The sequence below is a fragment of the Grosmannia clavigera genome, assembly GCF_000143105.1.
Source record: "Grosmannia clavigera kw1407 unplaced genomic scaffold GCSC_113, whole genome shotgun sequence".
NCBI lineage: Eukaryota > Fungi > Ascomycota > Sordariomycetes > Ophiostomatales > Ophiostomataceae > Leptographium > Leptographium clavigerum.
The window spans coordinates 786603-807620 of NW_014040831.1; the positions used below are offsets into that span (position 1 = coordinate 786603).

The 21018-nt window shown below is 56.4% G+C and overlaps 7 protein-coding genes across 7 annotated transcripts; 4 read left to right on the top strand and 3 right to left on the bottom strand.

Moving 5' to 3' along the window:
• Positions 1-93: 93 nt before the first annotated feature.
• CMQ_4075 (3-phosphoadenosine 5-phosphatase) lies at positions 94-1194 on the bottom strand (the record flags this gene model as incomplete). Its single annotated transcript, XM_014320013.1, has 1 exon — positions 94-1194. The coding sequence occupies one exon, from the start codon at positions 1192-1194 to the stop codon at positions 94-96; it is 1101 nt and encodes a 366-aa protein (XP_014175488.1).
• A 573-nt stretch (positions 1195-1767) lies between these two features.
• Positions 1768-3528, top strand: CMQ_3303 (c3hc zinc finger protein; the record flags this gene model as incomplete). Its single annotated transcript, XM_014319241.1, has 1 exon — positions 1768-3528. The coding sequence occupies one exon, from the start codon at positions 1768-1770 to the stop codon at positions 3526-3528; it is 1761 nt and encodes a 586-aa protein (XP_014174716.1).
• Positions 3529-3613: 85 nt separating this feature from the next.
• On the bottom strand, positions 3614-7369 carry CMQ_4049 (copper resistance-associated p-type ATPase; the record flags this gene model as incomplete). The annotated part of the gene is made up of 1 exon (XM_014319987.1): positions 3614-7369. The coding sequence occupies one exon, from the start codon at positions 7367-7369 to the stop codon at positions 3614-3616; it is 3756 nt and encodes a 1251-aa protein (XP_014175462.1).
• Positions 7370-8025: 656 nt separating this feature from the next.
• Positions 8026-8759, bottom strand: CMQ_3931 (uncharacterized protein; the record flags this gene model as incomplete). Its single annotated transcript, XM_014319869.1, has 3 exons — positions 8026-8165; positions 8229-8295; positions 8442-8759. 3 exons carry the CDS (start codon positions 8757-8759, stop codon positions 8026-8028), a joined length of 525 nt encoding a protein of 174 aa, XP_014175344.1.
• A 1195-nt stretch (positions 8760-9954) lies between these two features.
• On the top strand, positions 9955-10867 carry CMQ_3675 (coenzyme q biosynthesis protein; the record flags this gene model as incomplete). Its single annotated transcript, XM_014319613.1, has 2 exons — positions 9955-10174; positions 10260-10867. 2 exons carry the CDS (start codon positions 9955-9957, stop codon positions 10865-10867), a joined length of 828 nt encoding a protein of 275 aa, XP_014175088.1.
• A 495-nt stretch (positions 10868-11362) lies between these two features.
• On the top strand, positions 11363-14548 carry CMQ_3996 (assimilatory sulfite reductase; the record flags this gene model as incomplete). The annotated part of the gene is made up of 1 exon (XM_014319934.1): positions 11363-14548. The coding sequence occupies one exon, from the start codon at positions 11363-11365 to the stop codon at positions 14546-14548; it is 3186 nt and encodes a 1061-aa protein (XP_014175409.1).
• A 3344-nt stretch (positions 14549-17892) lies between these two features.
• CMQ_3342 (uncharacterized protein) lies at positions 17893-19030 on the top strand (the record flags this gene model as incomplete). The annotated part of the gene is made up of 3 exons (XM_014319280.1): positions 17893-18102; positions 18179-18513; positions 18574-19030. 3 exons carry the CDS (start codon positions 17893-17895, stop codon positions 19028-19030), a joined length of 1002 nt encoding a protein of 333 aa, XP_014174755.1.
• Between the last annotated feature and the right edge of the window lie 1988 nt (positions 19031-21018).

The following is a 21018-nucleotide window of genomic DNA, read 5'->3' on the forward strand; positions in this document are numbered from 1 at the left end:
AATACATGTGGAAGCTACGAGATCGGGTGTGAACTTGTTTTTTTGTTTTTGTTCGATTGTTTCCCTATTTGCCTACTGCGGTTTGGTTCTTTCCTATTTCTGTCCTGCTGCTATCACGAGGACAGCCTGGACAGCGGCAAGCACGCGTGCGTGGATAGCCTTGGGAGCGGCCACGACGCCCTTGTTCTCGGCCAGAGTGCGGCCGCGGCTGAAGTCGAGCGGGCGGCCGAGGGTGTCGGTGACGCAGCCGCCAGCTTCGCGCACGATGAGGTCACCGGCGGCGTGGTCCCAGATCTTCTCCTGGTACGTGGCCGAGACGGGCAGACGGAGGTAGATATCGCCGGCGCCGCGTGCGATGGAGCCATACTTGGCCTGCGAGTCCATGCGAACGCTGGGCCGAGTGATGCCGAGTCGGGCGGCGATGGCAGCCGCACCATCCTGGTTGGAGTGGCCGGCCTCGACGCTCTCGCAGAAGGAAGCAGCCGCAAGGCCGGCCTCGCTGTTCTCGATGGCATGCATGGTGATGGGCCGAGCGGATGCGAGAAGGCCGTCGGTCAGCGGCCGACTGAAGGCGCCGGCGCCGGCCACCGCAGCAAACAGGACGCCATGACGGCCGTCGGCATCCGTCTGGTGGTTCGCGCCAATGTCGGCAGCCAGCGGCGCCGCATCGTCAACCGGCAGATTTGGACAGCCCAGGACGCCGACCTGAACGACGCCATCGACCAGCAAACCGACACAGACGGCGTACTGGCCGCCGCGCAAGAAGCCCTTGGTGCCGTCGATCGGGTCGATGGTCCAGATACGACCGACACCGCCGCCTGCACTCCCGCCCTCGTCCACTAGATCTAGCATGGCGTCGGCGCTCGCAATGGGCCCGCCCAGCGCTGCCTCGGATGCTCCGTCACTCAGCCGTGCCCGCTGCACAAAGCCCCAGACGGTCTCGCGCAGCTGGGGCTCGCGACGCAGCTGGGCCGCCTCTTCCTCGGCCACGATGGCATCGCCCGGGAAGCTCGCCCGCAGCGCCGCAATGATCAGGGCCTGTGCGCCAAAGTCGCCAATCGTCACGGGTGACTTGTCGTCTTTGGACACGGTGCCTTTGGCTTTCTCGTGAAAGACACGCTTCGTCAGGATGGCTGCCCGCTGCACCGCCAGCTGGGCGATCTCGAGCTCCTTTGCATATGCGGTCGTAGTCATGGTGGTCGGGTCTGGACAGCTGGTGAGGTCGTGTCGTTCAGACGCTTGTCGACAGGCTTCTCGTCCACGAGTAGACATCCACCGCTTTTGGCAGGTGGGAAAGCGGCAGAATCGTGACGCTAGACTGACGAGACTTTTCGGCAGGCGACAGCTGCTACCAGCTGCATGTCATGCCATGTGGGTCCTCCCAGCCTGGCAACGGCTCTGCCTGACAATTGGGACAGGGATCCCAGACTTTGTAGAGGTTCATCTCATTTCGTTTGTTTCCAGCACTCCAGTTACGCTGTGACTTGTGTCAGCGATGGGTTCTTGCACTCGGTGACCTCGTGATTCTCTGTCCGCTTCTCGTTCCGACTCTCTCCTTTCTTTGGTGAAGCACTCCTGCCTGTTCGTTGTCGTCCTGATCAGAGCACCAAGATCCCTTGGTGCGAAGCCACTTCCACTTGTCGTCGATCCTATTTACCTGCCAGACGGCAGAGGGTGAAAGCAGACCAGGGTGGGCAGAGTTCAAACGCCGGCGGCATTGACTAGCCAGACACAGCACCTCTCGCTCTGTGTCAGAGAAGACGCAAGATGAATGCGACCAAGCGCAAATTTAATGCCCTGCTACAGGGGATCGGCACGCGGTCAGCCAGCGGCTCGACGCCCGATAAGAACGATGTCGCCCAGGCAGCCAGCACGGCCGACGCGCCCAGCAGGACCAGCAGGACCAGCAGTCGTCTGACACCGGAAGCGACGCCGACCAAGACGATCGACACCAGCACACACGACGACGAGACGAACATGCGGTTTGCACGATCACCGCTGACGTCCCGCGTGGCGGCAGCCACGACAGCAGCGGCAGAACGAGACGCGGCGGCCAGCATGTCGTCGACGACGACCACCGGCACATCGGCAGCCGTGGCCGAGCTCGAGCTGCTGGCCAAGCGACGGCGCGTCGGGGCCACGTCGACGCTACGGGACACATCAGGCAACGCGGCGACGGTGCTGTCCACGAACAGCGTCCTGCGCAAGGCCAGACAGACGACAACGACAACGACGCCAAGCACGACGGCCATCACACAGCCACCGATGCCTCGGTACTGTCCGGGCGACCGCGAGCAGCTGCTCCGACGCCTGGCCACCTTCCAGGAGCTGACCGACTGGACGCCAAAGCCGGACCGCATCAACGAGATCGAATGGGCGCGACGCGGCTGGGCTTGCCAGGGAAAGGAGCGGGTGCGCTGCACGCTGTGCAGCCGCGAGCTGGTCGTGCGGCTCGGACGGGACGCAGGGACGGGAGACCACGCAAACACAAGCATGGCCCCACCGCTGACCGAGGCTGCAGGCGACGCTCTCGTGGATCGCTATGTCGGCCTGATCGCCGCCGGCCACGAGGACGACTGTCTCTGGCGTCGAAAGGGCTGCGACGACAGCCTGCTGCGGCTGTCGCTCGGAAGCCCGCGGCCAGCCGTTGCAGCTCTGCGCCAGCGCTATGACGAGTTGTGTACCCGCAAGGACTTTCTGCCGTATGCCTTCAACCTGCAGCTGCCGGCTGGCCTGGACATCGACGCTGTGGTGGCGACTCTGCCGCCCGACTTTTTCAATGACCCTTCTGCTTCTTCTTCGGCAGCTTCCTGCAACCGGGTCGCCTTCGCACTCGCCCTTCTCGGCTGGCAGGGCCTCCACAACAGTCGCATCGGCCAGGTACCCAACTCGGCCTCGTGCCATGCCTGTCTGCGTCGCCTCGGCCTCTGGATGTTCAAGAGCAAGCAGGTCGACCTGGCCAGCGGCACCGTGCTCGAGCCCGCTCCCATGGACGGCCTCGACCCCGTGCGCGAGCACCGCTTTTTCTGTCCGTGGAAGAATGGAACCGTCCAGCGAAACCCGGGCGCCCGCAGCGGCCGGACGGCCTCGACGACAACAGCCGCAGCAGCAGCAGCAGCAGCAGAGGGTGCCGACAGCGAGCCAGGCTGGGCCGTGCTGGTGCAGGTCTTGCGCAACGATGCCTATCTGCGGGGTCGCACGATCGGAGCAGCTGTCGGTGGCGGCAGCGCTGCCTCTCCAGCACAGCCGTCTACGCCGGTTCGAAGACGGGCTGTCACCAACGACGGCGCGGTCGTGACGACGCCAACGGGACACGACGACGACGACGACGATAACGGAGACGACCAGGAGGACGAGGCCGCTCGCGTGGCCAAGGACAAGGAACGGTGGGCGCGGCTGCGACGGGTCAAGAGCCTGTTTGACCCCAAAGGTCAGGCGGCCCGAAAGCTGAAGCGCAGCGGCACGCTCAGCCAGCCGGGCACGCCGAGTCGGCCAGGGACGTCGCAGGCAGAGAGCAAGGCAGAGTGATCGGTCAGAGCATCGGACTGATTGTGTTCACATAGGCATCATACGGTAATATGGATCCATAGGTAATGAGACGGCTATGAAGTGACTAAGCAGAATGAAAGGATGACTCAGCATTGGCCATGGTCGAGACAGGCGAAGATGCAGGTGCAGACGCACTTGTCTGCTCCGCATGCGCGCTGTGGGCGATGCTCGGCCGGAAACCGAGGCCGGGAATGCGGCTGCGCAGGACGAGCGACGAGCAGACGACGGAGACGGAGCTGAGGGCCATGGCGAGCGAGGCCCAGACGGGATCAAGCCGGACGTGACGGGTGGAGCGGGTGTGAACGGGATAGAGGACGCCGGCGGCGATGGGCACGGCCACGACGTTGTAGACGAGAGCCCAGGCGAAGTTGAGGGCGATACGGCGAAAGACAGCACGGCTGAGGTCAAGCAGCGTGACGACAGCCTGGAGGCTGGACTGGATCAGAACAAAGTCGGCGCTGGAGATGGCCACATCTGAACCCGAACCGACGGCGATGCCGACATCTGCCTGCGTGAGGGCAGGCGCATCGTTGATGCCGTCGCCAACCATGGCGACAGTGGCGCGGGAGGGGGTCGTGGTCGACTTGCTTTTGCCTCTTTTCCCCCAACGACTTCGACCTGGCAGCGATGCCTGCAGAGCTTGAATGCGGGCCGCCTTTTCGGTCGGCAGCACCTCGGCAATCACCTGGTCGGCAGGGATGCCCAGCTGCCGGGCTACTGCTGCTGCCGTCACCGCGTTGTCGCCACTCAACATGTAGACCAGCAGTCCGCGAGCCTGTAGGGCAGCCAGAATCGGCGCTGCTTCTGGCCGGACAGGATCCGAGATCGAAAGCGCGGCTGCAAGCGTCCATGTGTTGTGTTTTTGGTTCTCCCTCCGGTCGAGCGTTTTCGTTCCCTCTCTCTCGTCGTCCTTCTCCTCCACTTCCCTCCATCCAACCAGGGCTACCGACTTGGCGTCCGACTTCCACTGCTGCAGCTGCATCGCCACCAACGACGACACCTCCACCGAGTAGTCTGCCATCAATGCCTCGTTGCCCACGATCAGGTCAAACGATCGTCCAGCCTCGCCACCACAATACCTCGCCCGCATCCCCCGGCCAGCAGTCTCCTGCAGCATGTCCACTCGCCCATCGACAACGGCATCTCCCTCCTTCTGGCAGAACGACACAATCGCCTTGGCAATCGGGTGGCTGCTGGTCTCCTCGACCGCACAGAGAGCTGCCACCAGCCCCTTGTCTTTCTGTCCACCTCCCCATACAACATCCGTCACTGTCGGCTCGCCCCCCACCGTCAGCGTGCCGGTCTTGTCAAAGACGACGCAGTCGATCCGGCTGGCTTTTTCAAACGCCTCGCCGCCGCCCTTGGCCAGGATCCCGTATCGCGCCGCCATCCCGCCACCCACAAAGATGGCAGTCGGCGCTGCTAGCCCGAGTCCGCACGGACAGGCCACCACGAAGACGGCAATGGCAAACTGCAGCGAAAAGGCCACCCACGCACCGCTGCCGCTGGTGTGGGCCTTGTCCAGATATGACTCTGGCAGCCGCCCGCTCAGCCCCAGCCCTAGCCACACTACCCACGTGACTATCGCCACCAACGTCACCACAGGCACAAAGTACGTCGTCAACACGTCTGCGATCTGTTCCATCGGCGCTCGCTTCGTCTGGCCTTCGCGCACCGCCGCCACGATCTGGTCCAGCATCGATGACCCTGCTCCCCCCGTCACCCGCACCAGCACTGCCCCGTCCTTGTTGACCGTGCCGGCGTATACTGCATCGCCCACCGTCTTGCTGATCAGCCGTGATTCGCCCGTGAGACTCGACTCGTCGAAGCTCGTCTGCCCCGACACCACCTCACCGTCCGCCGGCGGTGATGCCCCGTGTCTCACCCGCACCACGTCACCGTGCTCTAGCAGGTCCGCCTGCACTTCTGTCGTCTTCTCCTTCTCGCTCTGCTCGCTCTCCTCGCTCTCCCCCCTCTCCACCAGTTGCGCTGTCGTTGGCCGCAGTCGTCCCAGCATCTCGACTGCGTCGCCCGTCCGCGACTTGCTGTACGCCTCAATCAGTCGGCCGACCAGCAGGAAAAAGGTCAGGAAGATGACTGAGTCAAAGTAAAAGTCGCCGTCGTCTGTCATCGTCGCTCTGTCTGCTGCTGCTGCGATCATCTGGCAGACACTGCTTATGTAAGCAATCGTCGTTCCCAAGCTGATCAGCGTGTTCATGCTGCCAAACCGGTAGAACCGCTGCAGCACCGGCGTCCGGCTGCCGCGTCGCCACAGCGTGCGGATCTCCTTGAACGCCCGCACGTGGAATATGTCTGCCGCGCAAAAGTACACTGGTGTCGCCATGACAAAGAGCGCAATCTGCGCCCGGTTGATGCCCGAAATCCACGGCGCCGTTAGATACTGCCGTCCGCCGTCGCTCCGCCGTAGTAGCGACATGTACACAATCCCGATCACAAACGTCGGCACGCACGTCGCCCCCGTCCACACCACCCGCCATAGCATCTGCCGCTGGTGGCGTGCTCGGATCAGCTTCGACCGCTGCTCCAGTGTGGGCGCGTGATACAGCGACGCCGTCAGCGCCCCGTCACTTGCCTCGATCGCTGCCAGGATTTGTCGGATCGTAAACTGTGGTGCCTCCGGCACGTATGACAGCCGCACGATCGGCCGCTGTGGCGTTGGTCGCGTCTCGATCGCTAGCGACGCCCGTCGAAACCCTGCCAGACTGCGCACAATCCGCTCTGGACAGTACTCGCAGTAGAGGCCCTCGATCATGATCTCCACCGTCCGCTTGCCGCTGCCCGCCTCTGCTGACTGGCCCTTCCTCCCCTGTTGCTCCTGCTCCTGCTGCTTCTTCTGCCGCGCAGACTCAACCCGCGTCAGCGAGTCCAATGCCGCGTCGTATCCCATGTCCTCAATCGCCTCAATCACCTCCGACAATCGCTGCTCTTCGTCAAACTCCACCGTTGCGCTGTTTGAGATCAGGTTGACTGCCACCTTGGACACCCACTCGCGCTTCTTGAGCTCGTCCGTGATCGTGTTTGTGCACACTGCACACGTCATCCCGCCGATCGCTAAGCTGGCCCGCCACGTCGGCCGGCTGCCCGGCGCATCTTCGTCCTCGATTGTCACAAATCCCTTTTCCGACATATTGGGTGCCGTCGGCGGTGACTCCGTTGACCTGGAGCCTGGGCTTTCGTCTTCTGTGTCCGTGTCCTCTTCGTGCAGCTTCTTTACTTCCACACTGACCGGGAGCTTGCCTAGACTCTTTTGCAGACGGCACTGTTCGCAGTTGTCGAGATGTGCTTGCAAAATGCGCTCTTGACTCTCTTCTGCCTGGCTCTGCTCTTGCTTAGGCGAGGCCATCCACCGCGAAAGCGGAGAGAAGCCCCAGGAGCTGGCCGGCTGAGGTGTGGGTATAGACGTGGACGTAATCATCGAACTGGACGCAGGGTGTTGCGGTATGATCGTGTCTTGCTGCTTGGAATCTGCGCCGTCTCCGCTCGCGTTCCGGCTTGGCGAGCGGGACAAGTCCAGATCGAGGAAGCTTTCTCCCGTCGACGACGTCACACCACATATCTCAAACCCAGCCTCTGTCAGGGCCGTTGTCATGCACCTGAGAGTCGCTTCGCGATCGTGTTCCACCGTCACCACAGAGGTCACAATGTTCGGTGACACCCATCGGACGTGATCACCGCATGCTTCTTGCAAAACATCCCGGATCGTCGACACACACGACGGGCAGTGCAGATTGCCCACAAGGAACGACGATGTCACATTCTGCCCTCCCACCCGCCGAACTGGCTCGACCGTCGGAGCCATGACTTGTGATAGCTGATGCCGCTGTAGACTAGGTCGGAAAAGCGGATCGTTTGTGTAGGATTTAAGCTTAATGGCAGGCTGCAGTCAATGAATCACTAAGATTTGCTGATTATCGTGCATTCCTCCGCTCGAAAAAAAAAGGCTGGTGAAGCAGACTTAAATAAGCTGTGTTTCGGAGGCAATTGGCTCCGGAAAGGTTGGCAAGAAAAAGAAGGCAAGAAAAAGAAAGCAATGGAAAGAAGGTGGCAGACAACGCCTCCGCCGCCATGGTTGGTCACGTCTGCGAGATTTGTGCCGGATTTGCTACGGCGAGCGATTTGTGCCGGTTTTAGCATTTGTGCGGAAGGCGTCAGATGCCTGCAAGTTCCCCTGGCGCCCGAATACGGCGCTTCTCGGCGCTGTGCTTTAGTAAGCCTTGTCCACCTGACCGCTCGTAAATCCGGCACAAGTCGCGCAGGCTACAGCGTAGATAGCACTTGGCAAGACGGGGTTACAGCAGCCACTAATATTGTAAAATATACAGCATTCCAAACCGGCATATCTGAGTTACACCATGGTATGGAATGCGTGGTGGATGCCCAAGTTTTGCCAAAACAGCCTATTTCTTACGTCTGTCTTGCTCTGGCTTCCACCATACACCGCTGCCTATGGCCATGTTATACAGAAGTGCTTTGCAGTACAAGATCAACATCGGCACACGTAGACGGTATCACTCCGCCTGCGCTGTTGAACCGGAAGAAGAGCTGGAGGCCAGGCTTTGACGGTGTGTCCTCGTTGGTGTCCCACCATTGGCAGACTGAAAGTTGGTCAGAACGGGCGGTCATCTCTGGGCACTTGTCCCATGCATGGCGCCACCTACCTATCCAGCCGTGGAAGCTGGCCGGCCTGAAGAATCCTGCTTCGTCTGTCCACTGCAGAGTGCCGTTCTGTAGAAAGAAAGCACTTCCAGATCTGGGACCGTCTAGCCCCGATTCAATGCGTACAGGCTGCATTTCGCAGCGAAGTCGATGTCGTTTTGTGGCGACAGATGGAAGCCCATGTTTGTTGTTCGCGAAGTAATGTTTAAGGCAACGTCAAAGTACGGCGGCCCGCTGACACCTCCAACCGGACCGTAGTTGGCATGGGAAGTCGGGGCGCGCATTTTATCTGGCGTCAAGGCGGCATCATATGTATCTGGTGCCGTGTGGTATGGGTACACATAGAGGCCGTCAAACGCTTTCTTGGAAGAGTCTGTGGGCTTGACCTGCGTCTTCGGGTGGAAATGGTAAGGCGCCGAGGTCGCGATCACTGACGGTGTCGCAGTTGTTGTATTGTATTCTGCCGCATGTATAATCGCAGCTGTGACCATCTCGATGGTCATGAAGACCTTTGCTAGGTAGGCAGGCTTCATACTAGCGATATGCGATTTTATGTCGTTGGCGATAATGTGTAGTAGATACAGACAAAGAAAACGATGCCAACAAACTAAGGGGAAAATTAGACATGAGAAGACGAACTCACATGTCTTTGACTCGGGCTTGTTGCGGCGTTTTGTTTCGTAAGATATATTCTGCCCCATGTGCTCTCCTAGACATCGTTTGGGATGCCTTTCCATCGTACAAGAGAATGATCGACATTTTTCTACCCCATGTAGCCCTACTTCTAACGAGTACACTGTCTTTCTTTCTCTAGCGCTACGCTTATACCGTCTGCGCATCTTACGTGAGAGTCAAACTTTGACTGTGTCGCACAGGCTTTCTGAAACTTGGTCTTGCTGGTCTTGGAGCCAGCCACTTGAGCATTGGTAACCCGGCTTTTCAAGTTGGAAAAGCAGTACGAGATCTGTTTTCGGCCGTCCGTTTTACTTTCTTATAGGGCCGACGGACACTCAACGGAATCTGGCTTCCCAAGTTTCGTTATACTGTAAATAAGTAGCTAGTATTGCTCGAAGCTGTTCGTGCCGAGCATACTAACTGTATTAGACCATCCAAATAATCCATTATTTAACTGTATCTCCAAAGGCAGTCACGAATAGAGCCATTTGGGATAAAGGTTGTCCCTGTTGCGGTGCTTACCACATGTCAAACGCTGCGCATCTTACAACTGTGTTATTTTGCAGAGAGCTGAATGCTTTCGAGACAGCTAAGTCTTGAATCCATAGTTCGCGTATTTGGCTAGAGGCATCAGCTTATGAAAATGTCCACGGGACCTTTACATATTGCGCTTGTACGACCAAACTTTGTATTTATTCCCTTCCTTTTTCTGCGCTCAAATAAAACAAGTAGAAGCAATGTTCGTGGGTCTGATCTTGTAAAAGGCTAGCTTTAATTCGATCACCTTGTCGGTTTCCTGCCTAAAAAATAGCACTCGAAATAGCCGTAATTCACATAGAACGGACGGAGAAGATTCAAATTAAAAGTGAAGGCTCGTAGTTTGAAAAATGTTCTATATGGTCAATCACTGGTTGCTGCTAGGAAAAACTCACGATTCTGCGTGGGCCGACAATCCACGTGACCTAACAGGCGCCCCACTTGTTAACGGTCAACCTCACACCATCGCTCGAGCTGCCTTTCGAACCCAACTTTGTCACCTTTCCAACCACAACGATGGGGTCTCTACGGTCAATTGCGAGCCGACCGGCGGCACAACTGGCACGAGCAGCTCGCCCGGGTGTAGGGGTACCGCTGGCCGCTTATGGCCGCGCTTTTTCGGTTCTGAACCGGCCGCCACCGGAATACGAAGGCCATGTTCCCTTGACGCTGGTCGAGAAGGCGGCCCTGACGGTCGGCTCTGCCCTTGGAGCCTTTATTGATCCCTATAGGGCAGGTGAGCGTTGAAAGCCTCGAAGCGGCTCTGCTGTCTCGCCCGTGGACGTTTTCTTTACTGATGGCGCATGTGTCATTCCCCCCAGATCTGATTGCGACCCTGGGCGAGGTCTCGGCAGGTCCGGTGGCTCGGCAGCTCCGCGACACGATGCTCAGCGACGAGACGGGCCGGCAGATTCTGCGTGAGCGGCCGCGCATCACGTCCGAGACGCTGCCGCTGGACGAGCTCCTGGCGTTGCCCGAAAACACCGTCGGCCGCGTGTACGGCGAGTTTCGGCGGCGGTACCACATCTCGCCCGACGTGCGCGACAAAGTCCGATACGTGGACAATGCCGAGTGCGCTTACGTGATCCAGCGCTACCGCGAGTGCCACGACTTTTACCACGCCGTGCTCGGGCTGCCGCCGCAGTACGTTGAGGGCGAGATCGCACTCAAGGCGTTTGAATTTGTCAACACCGGCTTGCCCATGACCGCGCTCAGCCTTGTCGCGGTAGCTCGCCTCAAACCCGCCGAGCGCAAGCGCTTCTTCAGCATCTTCCTGCCCTGGGCCCTACGCAGCGCCCGCAAGTCCAAGCCCATCATCAACGTGTACTGGGAAAAAGAGCTGCGGACAGACGCCGCCGATCTGCGCGCCCGGCTCGGGCTTGAGAAGCCGCCAAATTTGCATACACTCCGCAAGAAGCCAAAGAAATAGGCTGAGGCCGCGGGCGCCCTTCATGTCTCCGCGTATGCTGTATTAGTACCGGAAATAACTGGCCTTCAATTCCACCCTCCAAGAATGGTTAGTCAGCAATATCCACGTGACCAGATGGCTACGCAGTATCCCCGAATACCGAGATGCCGGGGTACAGATATGCGCTAGCCTTTGTTCGGACTAGGCGAATTGCGTGATCGATATCAATTTTGCCTCTGAAAGAGCTTGTAGGTGACAGCCCAGGGCCAATGTGGCCATGAGGCCGGCTGCTTTTGCTCCGCTGGAGCTAAATTTTCTGTTGTATTGAGGGTTCCTTCTTTCACAACTGCTTCGTTCCGCAATATTTCTTCCCGCACTGCATTGTGTTGTTCTGGCCTGATTCTGTCTGCCTGCCGCCACCTCCGACGGTTCACATCGCCTTGAGACAACTCTGAGTCCAGTACTGAGATTCACTGCTTCCGAAAGTCAAAATTTCTGTCTGTTTCCCTCAGCAAGATGCAGCTTAAGCACGACGAAACGACAGGCAGCCCTGTGCCATTTGCACAGCAGGCACCTGCCAAGGACCTCAAGACGATCTCCTCGACCACTCTCTCGTCCATTTCGGGCCCGATTTATGCCACGGCCCAGCTGCTCGTCCAGCAGGTTGCCTACAAGCTCTCGGACAAGATCTTCAGCTACTCGCCCGACTCCGTCGACCTGGACGTTGCTGCCCGCAACTGGGAGGCTCAGCAGGAGCAGAACGTCCACGGCTATGCCACCTCTGTCATTCCGCTACAGACTCGCACTGGTGCCGGTGCCTTTGCTCTCGGCTACCTCTTTTCCAAGGATTTTGACCTGAGCAAGCGCCACTTCCCGCAGTCGCTTGTTGCGCCCTCGTCCAGCCTGCGTCTGCTCCGCTCGTCGCTGGACCAGCTCTCGCTTCTCTACGATGTGGCGAGCCCTTTTGTCGGCCACATCGCAGCCCTCGACTATGCTGCCCAAGAAGGCCTTGTCAGTGACTATGGCACGCCGCTGCAGCTGGCAGAGGATCTGGGACTCGGCCTGGTAGCGAGCTCCTCGGCTGCAGAGGCCCAGCACATGGCGCTGTTTGCTACTCTGGCTGCCAAGGTGCTGCCCACGCTGCACGTCTACGACGGTCTCCGCATGTCGCGCGAGACTGTCAAGGTCACAGACGCGCTCAGCTCGGAACATATCGCCCAGGCCTTTGACCGCCTGTCCAAGCACGAGTCGCCTGTCAGCAAGCGGCTCGACAGCGCCGGGAAGGTTCTCGAGCTGCTGCAGGCCTTCAACACCGAACTGGGCACAGCCTACCAGCCATTCGAATATCACGGCCATAGCGAGGCTGAGGCTGTCATCGTTGCTTTTGGCAGCGTCGAAGCTCAGCTGGCCGCCCAGACAGTGTCTCGCCTTGCTGCACATGGCCACAAGATTGGTGCCGTCAACGTGCGGATATACCGGCCCTTCATCGAGGAGGCGTTCCTGAGCATCCTGCCCCCTTCGGTGCGCCGCATCGCAGTTCTGGGCCAGGTGCAGAACGAGACGGCCGTCAACGAGACTAGTGTGCAGTCCGCTCTGTATGCGGACGTTTTGGCTGCCGTGACCTTTTCTCACCGGTGGACCCAGACCCCTACCGTCTCTGATGTCAAATACGCGGCTGCCGATGTGCCAACTCCCAATTTTTTTGCCTCAGTTGTGCAGACGCTGTCCGGGAAGGCCGGAGTGGAGAGCTCGCTTCCGGCTGTCGCTCTTGAGCCGGTCCAGGCTCAGCAGTACACGTTCTGGGACGTGGACGACTCGCCGGCCGCCGAGTCTGCCTCGGTTGTTTCCAGTGTGCTTGCAGCACAGCCCACGGTCCATGTGTCGGTCCACACCGTCAACGACAACCTTATTCAGGGAGGCGTGGTGCGCACCGATATCCGCAGCTCAGCTAAGGCGCTGAACACGCCGTTTGCCATTGAGCAGGCTGACATCACCGTCGTAGGCGATGAGAAGCTGCTAAAGGAAGTAGACGTGTTGACAAGTGCGAAGCCTAGCTCGACGCTCCTTCTGCGGCTGCCCAGCTACAAGCCAGAAGACGTCGAGAAGCGCCTTCCGGCTGGCGTTCGCAAGGATTTTCTGGAGAAGAAGCTCGAGGTTTTCGTCCTTGACACTGCCGACCAGGATGCCAAGATCCTTCTGGAGCAGGCCTTCTTCAAGCTGGTGAGCCGTGCTATTGTAGCGGAAGACCTCGTGCGCCTGTCGTCGACTTTTAACGACGCCCTGGCCGCCCAGTCTTCTGCTGATGTGCTGGACAAGGTCCTCCAGCCGCTGGCCTACCCCGAGTCGTGGTCGGAGGTGCCTGCCGACTATGTGGTTCCGACGCTCGTGGAGTCGATCAAGCCGACCAGCTTTGGCGCTATCACCAAGGAGGAGCCAGAGACGGCCGTCGAGGCCAGCAACTGGCAGCTGGCAGCCAAGGGCCTGGCCTTCAAGGAGGCGTATGGTACCAAGTCGGACCTGCGCCCTGACCTGACGGTCAAGACGGCAACGGTCACGGTCAAAGAGAACCGTCGTCTGACGCCGGCGTCGTATGAGCGCAACATCTTTCACATCGAGTTCGACCTGGGCGATTCGGGTGTCAAGTACGAGATCGGCGAGGCGCTGGGCGTGCACGCAGACAACGACCCGACAGGCGTGCAGGAGTTTATCGACTTTTATGGTGTGCCTGGCGATGAATTGGTGCTGGTGCCGTCGCGCGAAGACACGGCGGTGCTGGAGACTCGGACCGTGTATCAGGCGCTGCTGCAGAACGTCGACATCCTGGGCAAGCCGCCAAAGCGCTTCTACGAGGCGCTGGCCGAGTTTGCGACCGACGACGCCGAGAAGACGCGTCTGTTGGCGCTCGGCAGCAAGGACGGCGCAGACGAGTTTAAGAAGCGGTCGGACGAGGACACATTGACGTATGTCGATGTGCTGCAGGAGTTCCAGTCGGCTCATCCGTCTGTGGCGGACCTGCTCCGCATCGTGTCGCCGCTGAAGCGTCGTGAGTATAGTATCGCGTCAGCCCAAGCAGTGACGCCGACGGCCGTGGCGCTGATGATCGTGGTGGTCGACTGGGTGGACTCACGCGGCCGCAAGCGCTATGGCCAGGCGTCACACTACCTGTCAGAGCTGCCGGTGGGTGCCAAGGTTACCGTGTCGGTCAAGCCGTCGGTGATGAAGCTGCCGACGAGCGCCAAGACGCCGCTGATCATGGCTGGCCTAGGCACCGGTCTAGCTCCTTTCCGTGCGTTTGTGCAGTACCGTGCGATGCAGAAGGCGCAGGGCGAGGATATCGGTTCCATCCTGCTGTTCCTCGGCAGCCGGCACCAGCGCGAGGAGTACCTGTATGGCGAAGAGTGGGAGGCTTATGTCGATGCTGGTGTCATCACTCTGCTCGGCGCCGCCTTTTCGCGCGATCAGCCACAGAAGATCTATATCCAGGACCGCATGCGCCAAAGTATGGATGCCGTTGTCAAGTCGTACATTCAGGAGGAGGGCTCTTTTTACCTGTGTGGTCCCACGTGGCCTGTGCCTGATCTCACAGACGTGCTGATGGAGGCCATCGCCACCGAAGCCAAGGCCAATGGCCGCAAGGTGGATCCGCACAAGGAGATCGACCGGCTCAAGGAGGACGGCCGCTATGTGCTTGAGGTGTATTAGTGTGTTGGCTTGCTGCTCTCGACCTGTATATCTTCTTCATTTAGCATCAGTTTGTGGCTGCATTTTGGCCACGGTACATACAAAAAGTGTCGTTTTCGCTTCCCGTGTGATGTTTAATCGCTGTGTTGGCTATCATGCTCATGTTCTCTATTTGGTTGGTCGAATTCCCGGGACAGCTGAAGATGTCTTGTTTCCTGGAGGATTTGATGATGTTGACATGCGGCAAACGTGCAAAGAAATTGTAAGGTTCTGTCGATTTGCTGACCAATGCTTGAGCGTCGCTCTTGCCAAAATCTGGCAAACAGTCCTTCCCACTGATTTAGTTCCACAACCATTCTGACTAGTGAGTGAATGCTTCAGTTCTTACTGATAGCATGCACCGAAATCATAGTCATAAGGAGTAGTCCCAGAAGAATTTCGATAGAACACTATCATTTTCATAAAGGTTGCTATCAAGCAGGCGACATTTAATCATGTTTCAAGAAGAGCATGCACTTGGCTGATATAAAGTGACCAGTTTGGGAGGACGGCACAAGGGAGCACAAGCGAAATCAACTATGTACTCCGTATCGTGCCTGCATTTTAGACAACCGCACCTACCTTCCTTCCAGTAGCAGTCGGCGGGGGGCATATTCAGAGGCAAAACAGTGAATTCTTCATACTATGACATGCTTCCAATAGTTCATCTAGATTAGAACTGGAACGGATAAAGAAACCAGACTTACTTATATCGTTTTCTCGCGTTTTGCAACGGTGCTACATAGCAAAGAGCTAGACTCTTCACAGCTACAATGACTAGAAAAAGTAAAGCACGGAAAAAATATGGGACAAGGAAATGACAGTCCGACCGAAACTCGGTTTCAAGTCGGCCACCATCACTGGCTGTGGAGACGCAAAGTTCACGATTTCTAGGGTTACAGATGGAAGGTAAGTTCCTGATTGAGCCCGTAAAGGAGACTCTCGTGGCAGTAAAGGGGATGCTGGACAGTGTATATTTTGTCCCTTGGCCATGGAACCTTGCTCTGGCCACACTGGCTCAATGGATTTTTTACAAGAAAGCCAAATGTCTCTATCTCAGGCATCGTTCCTGGCCGAACAACCGCACAATTACCCCTGTCGGGAGTTGGCTTCTATGGGTCGGGGTCGATACCAGCAGCACAGCCCCTGGTGGTTTTCCACTTTGGTGTACGCTTCAACCATCCCCTAGGCATACTTTCACCTGGCGCCAGAGAAACGGCCAGCCACTTTCAAGCTCTGATCGGCGCCCTCAACAGAGACCGAGGAGACAGCGATTCTGGGGGGCAGGGGAACCAATATGGCCTGTTAGTTGCAGGCTACTTCCGCGGCGGAGAACGGGAGTCCCATGCAACATTGCTCTATATTTCACATTTTTTTAAAAATGGTTGGGCTGCGTCGGTTTGCCGAGAGTCCCATTCACCAGCTGGGTATCACGCGCTTTCTTCGACAAGCGGGCTACAGCCACATATCCACTTTCCATGAAAGACTCCACGTGCTCGCTGGAAACTACGAAACCATGTATTTAAACAGCGAGCCGGTACTCCTGGGTGGAATAACAAAGCGGTGCCGACAGATGAATAGCGAAGCATTTGGAACGCGAGAAGACGGCGAGGCTGTATGGGTGAGTTCACTTGTGAGTGCTGACACGCCGCGGCTCACGTCCATGGCTGCAAGACTCCGTGGGGGCAATATCTCAGACGACGACATGTGAAAGGCATTTTCTTTCAACCTCGATGGAGCTAATTATTGTAAGAGGAACACATAAGAGGTTAGCCTAAAGAAGGGATGTGCATCTGGTGATCGTAAATGGGATTGCAGAAGACATCGAGTTCGTGCATGTGCCAGATGTTCGAGTTGTTGGCTTAGAAATGCTCCGTTGATATCGGACGCATCCATAAGCACATAAGGCTTAGACCTTTTTGGCTTGTCGTGACTGTATAAGTGTGCGGATATCGAGCATAAGCCAGTCCTGCAGCTAGCCCCAAACTTACATTCTAGATAGTGGTGCTTGAAAATGCGTCAGTGCATGCGGTTGTAGACGTCTGGAGCAGTGCACATCCAAATTTGAATTCAAATTCTGATTTGCCCGTTTAACAGCCGTTGAGGTTAGTGGATAAGCCGTTAATAGTTTTTGAGTTTGGCGCTGTAATCGTATGTATACTGGATCTTTAGCTCCCGGAGTAACAGATTCCCCGAAACAGCGATGTCAAGGTGGGTCACTGGGGAAGCTTACTGACAGCAAGTCCAGGGCCTCCCCAATACGAAATACGAAGAGCAGAAAGAGTACTCATTTCCACCGATGTCTACGGAGTACGTTTCACCCAAATACGCCTTGTTTTCCCGTGTCCGGCAAGCATCTGCATATATTAGAGCACAGCCTCCTTTCCTAGGCTAGTTAACGGCGAGTCCAACTGAAGCAAGCCAAGCTTCGGTGAAATCAGGTCTAGGAAGTGTTCAAACCTCGCGGTATTCTATTTGAAACCTGTGTCCGTTGGGGAAAGTTGGGGAAAGCTTGACGTAACAGCTTAGGATTCGTATTGTTTTGATTTCATTCCGGTTCATCTGATCTCATCAAGATCGCCTTGCGACACGAGTGGTCACTACTACAAGCACATACCTTATACTATGTATGCACCCCGGCCGCAGAATAAGATACGATACTCCGCCTTCTCTACCCCTGTAGTGCGGCTGATTTTAAGAGTAAAACAAGCATAGTTGCGCTCGGTGGAGAGGCCCGCCTGGACCCTCGTAAGGTCTTGGCACTATTTCATTGCGTGATCCTAAAGGGACATGATCAAGAATTTTTGCCGTGCTTTTCCAGCATTGCGTTCACAAGAAAACGGTGCTCGGCAGGAAATACCACTGAATAGCACTTACTGGCAAGTATCGTGCCAGACGTACTATGTAGCACCTGTTTATCTGCACGTGCCTTTTGTCAACGTCGAGGCTGAATTCTGGGCGCTTAGGTCATTCAAACCGTTGGTGGTCCAGCCTATCGCCTGCATAGGACAAACAGGGCGTGGCGTCTCACCATGGCGTCTTGGCGAATACAAACGTCTAAACAAAGAGAATAGGCGTTTTCTTCAGATGCAGTGGTTTAAGGTCCCAAGACCCAGGGATTTAAAGATAAGGCCACGGGCCGCACTCCAATGTTACTCCCCCTACTCCTCGCTTTTTTTATTTCGTAAAGCTTTGGCTTGTAGCTGTTCTTAGTCGGCCACCCGATATCGAAGGGGATCAATAACATAACCTTGATCACCATTCAGTACCTTAGCACAGTTCCATCTGGTACAAAACATACAGCTACAAGACTTGATACACACACCATGGCGACCAAGGTATCAGCCGTCTCCTACGCGACGCCAGCAGGCAATATGCCAGAGGGCCCCTCAGGTTCATTTCTCGTTTTCCCTTCGCATGTCGGCATCCTCGTGGCGCGTGGCTTCTCTTTGTTCTTTGCCATTATCATCTTGGGCCTCTCTGTCTACTTGATGCACGGGCTGGTGCTCAGTGCGTACGCCTTCTCGCTTGTCTGTGTACGTATAGGAAGCTGGTCTTACTGGCCATGGCCAGACTACGTTGTACTGGCATTAACTAACTCGTTCGATACAGAGTATCTTCACCCTCGCCATCGTCCTCTATGCGGTCTTGACCGAGAAGGTGTCCGGCTGCCGGGCGGGTTACAACTGCTGGGCCATCCTGGCGCTCGACCTACTCATGATCATCTTCTGGCTGTCATCAATGGCGGCTAATGCGGCCCTGCGCGCTACCTTCATCTACGCCGTCGACACGGAATGTTACGACGATGGAAGCACGTTCAATTCCGGCCACTGTGTCGTGGAAAAGCGAGACAGAAGCAGCAGCGTGGTGAGGCGTGATGGTGCCGTGGCTGGCCCGGTCGGGAGGGCCTCGATGAGTGTCATTGCTGGCCTCTCTGCTTTGGAGATGTACGTCCTCCTTGATCACATCTCGCTCTGTTATTACGGACTCCCCTGCTAACTACACAGGCTACTCTTCATCGCCACGTTTGCATATCTTGCCCACACTGTGCGCTTGTATCGTCGAAGCAATGCCAGCCGCCTCCACGGCGGCGTCGAGGGTGGTCCGGTTGAGATGAAGGTCCAGAGCCAGCCGATGCTCTACCAGCAGGACAGCCAGCCGACACAAGCTTACAACAGCTACAGCAATACTACCGCTCAACAGCAGCAGCAGGCGTATGGTAGCTACCCGTCCCATACCTTTTCAACTACCGGCCAGACACTTGCTCCTCAAGAATATGATACCAGTCAGAACTCAGCTCCTCCAATTTATGCACCGAGCCAGACCCCCATCTTGCAGGGCTATCCGACAGCTTCACATACACCCGTCCAGGCAGGCACTGTTCAAGGCCAGCCAGACCCGTTATACTATTCTGGAGCGGTACCCGTGCAGCAGCAGCAACAGCAGCAGTACTACCAACAGTGAAGGGAGGCAAACTTTTGAATTTTGATTTTGTTGCATCGTGACGCAGTTATATGGGAGACGAAGAGTAGTAGGATAAGCAGTATTTACGGGAATAAAAGTGTACGATATATACAAGGCCATAGCTGCATGTTCGTATTTCTCCATCTCATCTCACATTTATCGTGCCCGTCAAACAGCTACTGTGAGGTCTTTCGAGAAGGAGCAAGTGCGCCTCTGCGTTGCATGACGTCCTGAATTTCATGCAAACTAACTGATGCCTTGAGATGAAAAGCAAATGGAAGGCCCCTCGTATCTTACAAGTACTTTCAGTATTGCAGGACGGATTTTGGACACAACTGCTGCTCCCAGGTAAATTCTAGTCCAGCGTCGCGGCGAATATCTCACATTGTGGAGGCGAGCAGCTTACAGTTGTCCTCTCTCACGGAAGAAGGCAACAATACAGAGCATCTCAAACATGCTGACCACTGCGACCGCTCTGTATTTTTTGGCGTTATAGACTGCAAGTATTAAGGCTAGTCTGACAGTCCAACTTTACGATACCGCAACAGCCAGCTGCAACGATTCCTGAGAAGGTACACAATGACTGGGATACGACGACAGTTCGGGACTGGAGAGTAAGCAATCTGGACCCTCAGAGTCAGAGGGTGAGTCCTGGGGACATCCAAAGGTTGTCCACCTGGTCTGAAAAATGTGTATCCTGACCGTATGCTTTACATAAATTGAACATGCAAAGGCCATGCTTGCACAAATTGAAGGGGTCTGTTTTTTACTGTCTAGTTATCAACGGCTGTCGACAGAGCAATGAGCCAGGCGTAGATCGGCTTTTCGGTAGTTTGACTACATGCAAGCTTCTCAACTGGCCAATCTAGAAACGTGCCGCTCAAGTCTGTATGAGCTAAGCTCAGGCTGTGGGGTGTGCCGGGTAAGCCCATTTTTGCGTAGATTCAGGATTTGTAAAATCCATCAACTGATGAATATGCTTGACGATACATAGGTAGAACAAAACGTAAGTCGTCGGCCACCAGCTCTTGCAGCCGAATTGTCTGTCGATCGGTTACGTAAAAGTTCTCCCCTCACCAATACGTTTGTGCTTTATGTAGGACAGTCAAAGGACAAATGTAACTGCGATCTTTTGACGTCTGGCCAGCCGCAAGTGGAGGGCTGTCCCCACCGTTCCAACTTTTATCACATGAGCATACTCCGTAAGCAGGACGGCTACCAACCTCCTCCACACACGGAGAACTCGCAATACTGCGATTCTCTAGATCTAAACGCGTCATATAGATTTTAGTGGAGGTAGGATGGCTGCAGGAAAACAAGGAGGAGGCTTTCACTGAAGGTGTGGACTGGAATGGACTTTGACCAGGGCAAGGACGAATTCTTACGGTGCCGTGAACTCAATGCTCTTTCATTCTTCTGGCCTCAATTAACTTTGGCAGGTTTGTGGTATTAGACCTCCTGCGTTTTTTTTTCCCGAAGTTACATATAAGGGGGGAACCTAAGAAAAAGGCACACCGCAAATCATGACCCTTCCGTTTAATCCTGTTCTGTTCACCAGTTTTCGTTTCTTCTTCTGTCGTGCAGCGACACATAATCGTCGACGTCACGGGTGGGGCTAAAAAGAGGGATTTGAATGACTAGAACAGGGGGGTCACCCTGGGGGTTGCGTTCGGGGAGGAAGTGTCGAGCTATCAGGATGTTCCTTCGATTTTTGAGGACGGATCGGATAGGCGAACGTACCCCACCTAAAGCCTACCAGCACAGAAAAGTAGAACATGTGGGAGTAAAAGGATGGTATTAAAAACACAATCGAGAAGGTGCTTAGACGGGCTGTGCTGTGGATACAAGCTGCTTAGGTCAAAATATTGTATTCGCCTCCTGCCGGAGGGAGCTCATCCCCTTTTCTCTCAGCACCTCCTCCCTCCCAGGGAGAAGACCCTATTGGAGATGTCACGTTTTGTGGCCACAGCGGCGCCGCGGGCTACGGC